This window comes from Theobroma cacao, chromosome 4 (genome assembly GCF_053813885.1).
Source record: "Theobroma cacao isolate CCN51 chromosome 4, ASM5381388v1, whole genome shotgun sequence".
NCBI classification, from domain to species: Eukaryota; Viridiplantae; Streptophyta; class Magnoliopsida; order Malvales; family Malvaceae; genus Theobroma; species Theobroma cacao.
Genome location: NC_142642.1, coordinates 3901043 through 3911983, shown reverse-complemented (window position 1 = coordinate 3911983; position 10941 = coordinate 3901043). Strand labels below are relative to the sequence as shown.

The 10941-nt window shown below is 32.8% G+C and overlaps 1 protein-coding gene across 1 annotated transcript; it reads left to right on the top strand.

Annotated features, from left to right (window-relative positions):
- The first annotated feature begins 5939 nt into the window (after positions 1–5939).
- On the top strand, positions 5940–9501 carry LOC18601200 (putative inactive receptor kinase At1g48480). The gene is made up of 2 exons (XM_007032057.3): positions 5940–7353; positions 8553–9501. The coding sequence occupies exons 1-2, from the start codon at positions 6087–6089 to the stop codon at positions 9212–9214; spliced, it is 1929 nt and encodes a 642-aa protein (XP_007032119.2). The 5' UTR covers positions 5940–6086; the 3' UTR covers positions 9215–9501.
- Positions 9502–10941: the final 1440 nt, after the last annotated feature.

The window sequence follows — 10941 nt, the reverse complement described above, 5'->3', positions numbered from 1 at the left end:
GTTGGTTACTCCTTCGAGTGGTTACAAATTTAAATCATTTTAGATTTGTATTGATCAAGTTTAGGTCATCATCTATTAAAGTTGGGCTCGTTCGGATTACTGAATTTTATGATCAAATTGAGTTCGAATAACTGAATTTTATGGTAAAATTGATTACAGATATAATATTATCTCTCATCTCTAACACTTTAATATTTAATTCAATGATATTTAACATGTATCTTAGTATTTAAAGAGCTGGGTTCAATTCCCTTGGACCAAAAGTACATGTCTAGCCACATCTTTCAGTCCTCATGAACAAAAATGTACTGGAAAGGAACTATTGAGAGGCATCAAAACCCAAGGTAGGAAATATAGATTAGAATGAATATATGTACGTACAGCTTTCAGCCTGGAGGCAATGATGAATGCCGGCCTTCCAGCTAAATTTGTATGACAAAAACAGCTAGTACCTGGTCCTATTATAAGTTAGTTGGCAAGATCATTATCTTCACCTAAATCACTTAGCATCTTTTATGTTGTTTTCTTTTCCTTAAAGCCCCATTTCCAGTTTGTTGTGAAATGGATACCTAAAATCACTTCTTCATTACTTGATTCTTGAATATACATTTGACTCTGATGCTTTGGCTTAAGCCAAATTAATTGAGAGCTGATGCCACCATTCTGGTTTCCATTGTTTGCTTTACTTTATATATATCAATTAATTTCCTATCTAGCAAGAATCTCAATGTTAAATTAGTATTCCATCTTTTTTTTTTTGAAGATCCATAATTTCCTTCTTTTTTGAAGAATATAATTGTTAACTTACCCTTACAATTAACTACATCATCATACTATATCAGCATATCACGTTACCATTCAATATAACATATTAACATGTCATATCAATGTTATGTGACATAAAAAGATAATTGATGACTTTTAAATAAAAAGATAATTGACATTTTGAATTAAGACAATTAATCAACTATTAATGATAAAGACGCATTTGAATCAAGGTAAAAAAAAAAAAAACCACATTGAAAGCAATAAAAATATAAAACTTTATTTAAATTTTTTTAATTAGTTCTAAGATTTTTTTAGGTATGATACCCTCTTCATGTGCCAAGAGATGGAAAAATTGACAAAAAGAGTTTAAGATAAAATAATAAATAACATAAATTAATTTAGTTAAATAAATGTTATCCTTTCAGTTAAACAAATCCAAATGAATAAGCAATGTTTTTCTTAATTTTTTATGTCAAATTAAATACAGATATTTATTTGGAAATTAGGAAGGGATACAAGGAACCGAAAGGGGATGGGGATGGGGATGGGGATAGGGAAGTCCCCATCCCCGTAAGAGCCAAAAATAGGAACGAGAAAGGAGAGGGTTGAAGGCTTCCTGTCCTTATCCTTGCCTCGTTGCTTTTCCAAGGGAGTTTAGCTTCCATTAAGAATTTAACAGTAAAACTGATATTTCTTAAAGGGTCCAATTTGGAGAATGGACAGAGTTTCACATTGTCCACTTCGGTTGCTTTGCTATCATTGGCTTCCCTGCACGTTCACATAGTGCTATTTCTGGTAAGTTTTTTTCTTAATCAAATTATTTTGGTTACAAACACTATTTATCAGACTATAAATAGATTCTATTTGTGCTGATAATAATTGAGAAAAATGACTTGTGATGTGATAATTAGAAGGAAATGGTACCATTTTTTCAAATGCATAATGAGAATAAAAGGAAAAGGCCAAAGGGTTACCTAATTGAATAAAATTTTAATTTTGTAGCTAATATTAAAAGAAGAAAGCACGCCATGGCAATGGGTACCATTTAACAAGATATTCGTGAGCATTCAACTTGATTATATAAGGTTTGGATACTTGTATTCAAATTTGAGATGAGTTTAAGTAGTAATTTTACTATTCATCTCGAGTTTGGTTAGGGTACAAATATCACTCTTTGAACTTAAACCCGTTTATAAATAAATATGTATAAACTATATTGTATCCTTTTAAAAAGGATTGAACCATGATTATGCTCTTGGACAACTAATAATTTTGTCAATTTAACAAAACCCATTTTTAATATTATAAAAAATGAATTATATTTATTTTTTTATTTAATTTCAGATATATATTGTTTTGTTTTTGTCTTAAACCCTAAACGAGGTATTTAATAGATCTGAATATTTACTAGATAGCATTAGGATATTAAGGTACGAGTTCGAGTAATATATTTAAATTTGATTTGAATAATTATAAGATTTGAATATTTAAAAAATAACGAATATCTTATCAATTGATATCCCTAAATAACCTGCTTAGAACCCATTTCACATTGCACTCGAAAATTGTGTTTGATCTCAAATTTTTAGTTTAACCACAAAGGCAATGCCACGAGATATAAAATTTTTAATAAGATATGTTCATTACAGAGAATACTCAATAGTAAAAACATATCTCTACATGCTTTAATGATAGGAATAGTAATTGACTTCGTTCAAGGTCTTTTATTGTACCCATAAAAGAAAATCAATTTAAAAAATGAAGAAAAATCAAGTTTAATATAAAAAATTGAAAAATGCAATTTGTGGAGGTTTGAAATTTTATAAACTAACAATTAAAGATCTTTGAAAACAATTCAACTTTGATGTAAATCAAAACTTGAAAATCATTAGAAAACCAATTTGAAAACAGAATGCTTTTTGGATTTTTCATAAAAACAAAGTTAAAAACATTAAGAAAAAGCTTAAAAACAAAATGCTTTCATTGCGGTTTTCAACCTTGTTCTCCTATCTTTGGATGTTGTATTATTGGTTTTCTATGCATGAAAAACCATAAAACACAAGTTAGAATTATCTTTTTGAAAAACTTACCTCCATTCAGGATTTAACTATGATCAAGCTTTAATTGTTACTGAGATAATAAATTTTACTTATATAAAGATCCAATTATGATACATATCACGTTTGATTTATTTTTTCTCTAAATATACCACTAACATCATCTCACCTTCTTTCAATATTTAAACTCGAGATCTTTAATATTGGCTTCTTAATTATTGTTTGTTTAAACTTAAGTATTATATAACTTTTTTCAGTCATTAGTGAATTAGTATGATTTTTAGATTGGGTATATAAATTACATGAGAATAAAAATTCATACAATAATTTTAAAAAAAAAGTAAAATTATGATGCAAAATTACAAAACTACCATCAATTTCTATTCCATTAGAGTCAAACCTTTTTCTTGGAAATTAATTATTTAAGACAAACATTCAAACTATTTTGCTCATTGTAAGAGGACGACCGCATGGGGTAAAACCGCGAGGATCGGCCTCATGGTATTTATTAAGGTCACGTGGGACCCATAGGACATAAAGCCGTTCGACGGTGATGGATGACCCAATCAAAAGAAAAAGACTGGTTTAGGGGCTTAACTAGCTGTTGCCACGTCACGTCGCCGATTTCTTGTCGAGAATCATATTAAGAAAAAAAAACAAAACATGTGAAAATCCGATGCGTCTGAGCATATCGGATCGAACCCAGCTTTTGTTTGTTATTTTACGATCGGTCACCGGCCAATCATTGGAGCTTCACTCCATCCAGCAAAGAAGTGCGTGAGAATCTTGTTGGTTAAATTTTTACTGCTGTCTTCTTTTTCGATGGATTTTATCAAAACCTAAAAATAAAAATGACATCCATTATATGAATAATTTATTATTATTATTATTATTAAGGTAAAATATTAACAATTTCTAACTTTCAGTAATAATTTTATATAAATTTATTAATTTTTAAAATAAATAATTTATTTTAAATATGTAAATAATATTAATAGATAAATATAAAATGTCAAAATTATCTTTTTTTTTCCTTTCTTTTTGTTATTTTTTTTAAGCCAGCCGATCATACTCTCTTAACGCTGACCGCCCCCTCAGCATCTCAAGGGAGTTGCGCCCCCCCTCTGCCCTCGTGCTCCCCTAAGAGCACAAATCTCGCGCTATGTGCTCCCTAGTTTTTCAGTAAGAGGTAAATGAGAGTTTTTTTTTTTTGAATAGAAAAAAAATATAAAAGAAAAATTTTAATTTATATATTGGGATAAATTTTTAAATTAATAAAAAATAAAATTATCTTTTTTAATATTATCACATCATCAAACTAATAAAAATATTAACAATTAATTAACGATTTGATCTATATACCTAACAGAAAATTTTTTTTAAACAAATTATTTATTTTTAAAAATTAATAAATTCACGTGAAATTATAATTAAAAGTTAGAGAGTTGAAGATATTTTACTCTTATTATTATTATTATTATTATTATTATTGCCTTTCATTTGAGACTTGAAAATGATATGGTTCCAATGCCAAATCTACATTAAGAATATATGTAATTTTTTTGGTGCATTATTGGTCAAAACTTTTTTTTTTCTCTTTTAGCTATTAAAATTGTAAATTCACTTGAGCCAATTTCAAACCATGTGACCATCATGTGGTATGCATGTTGGGCTTTCTCTTACAACTTGATAGAATTCTTTCCCATGGTAAGTTTTTTTATTCTTTTTCATATTATTCAATGTTTTTTTTAATAATATTAAATATGTTTACATGGTTAACGGATAACTTTTACAAAATGACATTTAAATGTTTTACATGATAATCAATGTGTATGTCTTTTTACTCAAAAAGTTCGATTCAAGAATGATGAAGTTGCATCTCAACAACTAAGGAAGAGATTTCGAAACTTTTAAATCTTAAATTCACAAATAGACTTGGTAGAATCGAAATCTTTCGAGAAGCATGTACAATTGGGTTCAAACCTAAACAACTCTTTCACGTGTCTCCAATGTTACTCCTGAACAAGAAAAAAAATGTTCACCTGATTTTAATCTAATTTTGTTTTAATTTTTTATACTAAAAGTAATAGTAATGTCATAAAACTTTTAAATAAAAAAAATTAATGTTTAAATGTGAATGAAAAGAACAATTATTGTATAATATACCATAAAATTATACGTGATTTTTTTTGTGACGGTACGTATATGATATGTGATTTTATTGGTGCTTGGAGAGCAATTTTCTTTTTTAACTTTTGTATACAATAAATAAATAAATAAAAGACTTGTTTATTAAGGAAAAAGGAAGTAATTTTCAGCCAGCCTCAAAGGGATTATGATGGATATGCTTTTCCTTATTGGGATTTCAATACTTAATGAGGATGATTTCCATCCTTTCTAATTTGTTTTACCAAAAATAAAATCCAAACTGCCCCCTTTTGTGAACATAATAGGGTTTCCTCCAAAAGTAGATCTCCCATTAAACAAAATACAGATCCGGCTACCTTTCCCTCCCCTTTTATTTGCTTAATTCTTTTTTAATAGATTTGAAATATTACTAATAAATTAATGAGTAATTAAAAAAAAAGGGTGAAAGCTCACTCTACCTAATCATCAACAGACGAAACTCCACAACCCAATTCATTATTTTAATCGGTTTCTCCAATTTTAAAACTTTTTAACGGTCCAAATATTTGATTGCTAAATGTTAATCGTTTGGGATCCTGTAATTAAAAGCTAATTAGGAGGGAGTGCAATTCCTTAATTTACGCGGCAAATCAGTGAATTATTTCCCGATACGAAGTCCAGCAAAAAAAATAAAATAAAAGGTCGAACAGTCAAGTAGCCAACTCAAGTCCGGTGGCTCCTTTTTCTTGTACGGGGTCTTGGTAGTTAATGCACATCAACAACCTTGAGCCTAAAGCTCTCTCTCTCTCTCTCTCTTTTCGTCTCAAGTTTAATCCTACCAAATTCTTGAAATTCATCCATTTCCACTATTTACTCTCCTCCTGTTTCCTTCGACAAAACAGCGCAAAGTAGCACTATCAAAGAGAAGAAAAAGGGAAAACAAGTTTTCTAAGGTTCAACAATTCACATTTAGAAGACTCCAAAACATTGCCACTACAAAAGTTGTCAAAAGGTTAGCCCCCATGAGACTCATCTTCATTCCAACCCCATAGCTCTCAGAAAGACACTTCTTCCCTGCAGTGGACACCAAAAGCAATAGCATTGTTTCTTCTTTGCCGCAAGCAAGAGCAAACAATGAAGCTAAATCCCAACACCCATGCTTCTAGCATAATCAGTTTCTCCTTGTTGTTATGGGCAACACTGTTGGTCAGTGTGAGTTCAGATCTAGCATCCGACAGGGCAGCCCTGGTGGCTCTCCGAGCAGCTGTTGGTGGACGCTCACTTTTATGGAATCTGTCAAGCACCCCATGTAATTGGACAGGTGTCAAGTGCGAACAAAACAGAGTCGTCGTGTTAAGGCTGCCTGGAATGGGACTGTCAGGTCACCTTCCCATTGCCATTGGCAACTTGACTCAGCTCCAAACGCTTTCACTTCGTTTCAACGCTCTGTCTGGGCCAATCCCTTCTGACTTTGCCAATCTTGCATCTCTTCGAAACCTCTACTTACAGGGGAATGGTTTTTCTGGTGAGATTCCTGGATTCTTGTTCACTTTACAGAACCTGATCAGGCTTAATCTTGCGAACAATAATTTCACGGGTACGATCCCGGAGAGTGTTAATAATTTGACTAGGTTGGGTACTTTGTATTTGGAGAACAATCATTTATCTGGGTCGATACCAGATGTTAATTTGCCTTCACTTGTGCAATTCAATGTTTCTTTTAATCAGTTAAACGGGTCAATCCCCAAAGCATTGTCCGGGGAGTCAGAGAGCGCTTTTCAAGGGAATTCTTTATGTGGGAAGCCTTTGGTTCCTTGTAACGGGACTGAGAGTAGTAGCAGTAAATTGTCTGGTGGAGCAATTGCTGGTATTGTGGTTGGGTGTGTGGTTGGTGTTTTGTTGATTTTGATTCTTTTGATATGCTTGTGTAGAAGGAAGGGAGGTAAGAAAACGGAGACAAGGGATGTTGGCCCTGCAAAACAGGCTGAGGTTGAAATTCCGCAAGAAAAGGCTGCAGGGGAGGCTGATAATAGAAGCAGTGGGTTATCTGGGGTAGTCAAAAAAGAAGCTAGGAGTAGTGGGACTAAGAATTTGGTGTTTTTTGGGAAGGCGTCTAGGGTATTCGATCTAGAGGATTTATTGAGGGCATCTGCTGAGGTTTTGGGTAAAGGAACATTTGGAACGGCATATAAGGCTACTTTGGAAATGGGGATGATTGTTGCAGTGAAGAGGTTGAAGGATGTGACAGTGTCAGAGAAGGAATTCAAGGAGAAGATGGAGGTAGTTGGAGCCATGGATCATCAGAACTTGGTCTCATTAAGGGCCTACTATTTTAGTGGGGATGAGAAGCTTCTTGTATATGATTACATGCCTATGGGAAGCTTGTCTGCACTTTTGCATGGTGAGTATTCCGTTTTTCTATGCTTTCGTCTGCGTGCACTCTGTTCTTGCTTTTGGGGTGGTGTTATCATTGCCATTCTTCCTTTTTTGATCACTTTGATTGCTGGAATCTTATTATGCCTCCATTGGCCAGTCCTGTTTATTTGCAAATTTCAACTGGTGTGGGCCAACTTTTTCTTTTGGTGCAACTTCAATATTTTGAATTTCGATGAGTTACATCTTATAGATCAATTTTGACTATCGCTAAAACATAATCATGACATAGAATTGATATGATAGCCTTCTGCGTGATTCATCAATTGCTTTTATATCTTATTGTTTTCTGAACTAGTATCGAGTTTTTTAGGATTTGGATAGAGTAGTAAGTTTGATAAATAAAGGAGTTATCAATAGCTATCTTCGATAGAACTTTGTCTTTGAAATCAAAGTTTATAGTTGCTCAATTTGCTTGTTAGATATGCATATAATTGACTTGGCATTTAATATCTATGAAAATCTGATAAGATTTCTGGTATGTACTCATTCTGTTTACCATCACTTGCTATGAATTTGGCAGCTACAAAAGAAACCCCAATATTTGTACCTCCGAAGTTTTTAGTTCATAATTTATTTGAAAACTGTTATCCTTCATAAGGAAACTGTATGGAGATACCAATCCTAAATCTGATCACTGATCATGTAAAACTGAGAGTCAAAGTCGTAGCATGCAAGCAACTGATAGACCTGTTATTTACATAAGCTCTGATGTATTTCAGTAAATTTTTGTGGTATATTTGCTCTACAAGGATTATACTGAAATGCTCATATTTAATTACAGAAACATGGAATGAAGAAAATCTTTTTATATTTAATTACAGAAACATGAAATGCTCATAATAGTTTTACATGATTATTTTTGGCAGTCATTTGTGATATAAGTGTGAAGAAAATCTTTCCACTGTTATGTTAGTAATAAAAACTATGAAAGTAATGTTCACTATGTCTCTGTGCAAAGCTTTGCTTTAGAAAATTCCCGGGGAGAGAAATGGCTTAGGTATTTCTATGGAATAGAACATGCATTTTTTCCTTGCTTATCAATGTTGGGAAATGAGATGGAAAGAGATAATGATTGGAGAATGCATGATATAGGACATTCTATTTTCTCTCTTTTAGTATGTTTTATTTTCTTGTTATTATTGTTTCTGTTTTTGGTTCACTCAGGTAACAGAGGAGCTGGTAGGACTCCATTGAATTGGGACACAAGGTCTGGCATCGCCCTTGGAGCTGCCAGAGGCATTGCATACCTCCATTCCAAGGGCACAGGAATATCCCATGGAAACATCAAATCGTCAAATATCCTGCTTACTACATCCTATGAAGCTCGTGTATCTGATTTTGGTCTCGCTCATCTTGCTGGCCCTATGTCAACTCCCAACCGTGTTGATGGCTACCGAGCACCTGAGGTAACAGATGCTCGTAAAGTATCCCAAAAAGCCGATGTCTACAGCTTTGGTATATTGCTTCTAGAACTGCTTACAGGGAAGGCACCCACACATGCCTTACTGAATGAGGAAGGAGTAGACCTCCCAAGATGGGTCCAATCTATAGTTCGAGAGGAGTGGACTGCTGAGGTGTTCGACCTTGAACTTCTGAGATTCCAGAATGTTGAGGAGGATATGGTCCAGCTCTTACAGCTTGCCATCAATTGCACTGCTCAGTATCCCGACAAGCGTCCTTCAATGGCTGAGGTAACAAGCCAAATTGAGGAGCTCTGTCGCTCTAGCTCAGAAAAAGAGACTTATCAAACCCCCGATGTAGGTGATGGGTCTTCCCAGCAGGCTTACTCAGTTGATTCAGGCGCTCCATCTTCAGTAAAGGACTAAAAAATCAGCAATCTTTCATTGTTTTTTCTTTTTTTTTTGTTTGTTTTCACTATGCTTAGCTAGAGCTTTTATTGTTGGTTTATTCTTGGATTCATTCTCTTTAAGAAACAGTTGCACTTATCATTTTCCTTTTAATATTCCTTCCCCCCCCCCCCTTGCCCATATTCATAGCAACATTTTTCTTACTCCCCTGTAATTTTTTTTTTTTTTTGCAATTTTATGTTGTATCTGGTAGGGGGGGATATCATATATTATTAATTTTACTCGGTTGTGTGAAGTGTGAATAACTGTCTATTTGTTTTTGTTTAAATCATATGATCCTTTGTATTTTTTTTTCACTTCTGCATTTGTACCCTTGTCTGCAACTTCAACTTCTGGTATGGACCATTACAACTGAGCCTCCTTTCTTTCTTGTCTACAAATTCCTATACTCTCTTTAGTTCAATTTCAAGCTGAATTGCTTGCTTGCTTTTTGGTTATCAGTTGAACATCTACCCATTTTGTAAAGAACAAAATGCTTTTCATTTGTTTGAATGCATTCCTGTCTCATCTTTCAAAAGAAGTTTCCATTATCTGTAGCTCACCCCAAGAAAATGTGGGAAAAGGAAAAGAGTTCCAGAATCCAATGTCAATAGCTTTCTTTTTTCATTTCTGTATGGTTTTCTTTGCCTGCATCTTGCCCAGTTATTGATTGGAGTTGGCTCCTAAAACAGATCTAGAGTAACCAAAAGGGCAAAAAAAGAGAAGGGCACAGATTCCTGCTGTCATTTTTCTATTCTCAATGGCTCAGAATCATAGAATAAGAAAACCAAGAAACACAAACTAAAAGAAAAATTGACTGTTTCATTTTTTTCTTTTAATTTTCCCATTTGCTTTTCTCATATCTTCTTTTGAAGTTTCTTTGTCAGAGAAGCAACTTCTTTACATCGAGGGTGGGGAATTCCAATGTCCCTTTCTCTCATTTTCAGTTAGATGAACTCAAAAAACTGTTAGCAATATACACTTGAGTCATTAGTTAGTCTGCTTTTGCTTCTGATCCAACCTTGATTTGTTGGAACTGAGTAATTGGCTCTTGCTTTTGCGACAAACCTAATTTGTTAAAACTGAAATGTAGGGTTGGTTCAAAGAGGTGGGACCATGGTCCAAGTTTATGTTAAGATCGATCACTCTTTCTCTCTGATTGGGTTATAATCTGCAAATCATATCACTCCTTTTTATGAATAAGCAAATGCCAGCTCTAAAAATCATGTTAACATGTTGGGTAGGATGTCAATGTTTCGTTCATGGGAAGAGCTTTTTTAACATTTGGAATAGTGATGTTGTTTTTTAATTTTGTTAGTTTTTTTGTAAGATCTCAATAGATAGATAGAGTATCTGTCATTTTTTAAGCATTTTAATTTGAATTCTATTATTTAATAAGATATCCAAACTTAAAAAATATTAATTTTGTTAATTTTTTTACAAAAATATAATCAAATAGAGTATCCGTTATTTTTAAAATATTTTAATTTCAATTTTATTATTTGATAAGATATCCGAATCTAAAAACATTAATCTTATTAATTATTTTTAAAAACTTTAACATTTAAGACACCCGTTATTTTTAAAATATCCTAACTCCAACTTTTCTCCTTCACGACAGAAGAAATATTGAGATTAAAAACACTAGTCTTTCATAGGAAGTAATCTTTCTCTTTCAGAATATTTCTGGTAAGTTAGGCAAAGAA

What these genes read in the sequence shown, in the direction of transcription:
- LOC18601200 (XM_007032057.3), top strand. Translation starts at nt 6,087, where the DNA reads ATGAAGCTAAATCCCAACACCCATGCTTCTAGCATAATCAGTTTCTCC. An exon ending in CTTGTCTGCACTTTTGCATG is followed by an intron (nt 7,354 to 8,552) that starts GTGAGTATTCCG and finishes TGGTTCACTCAG; the next exon opens with GTAACAGAGGAGCTGGTAGG.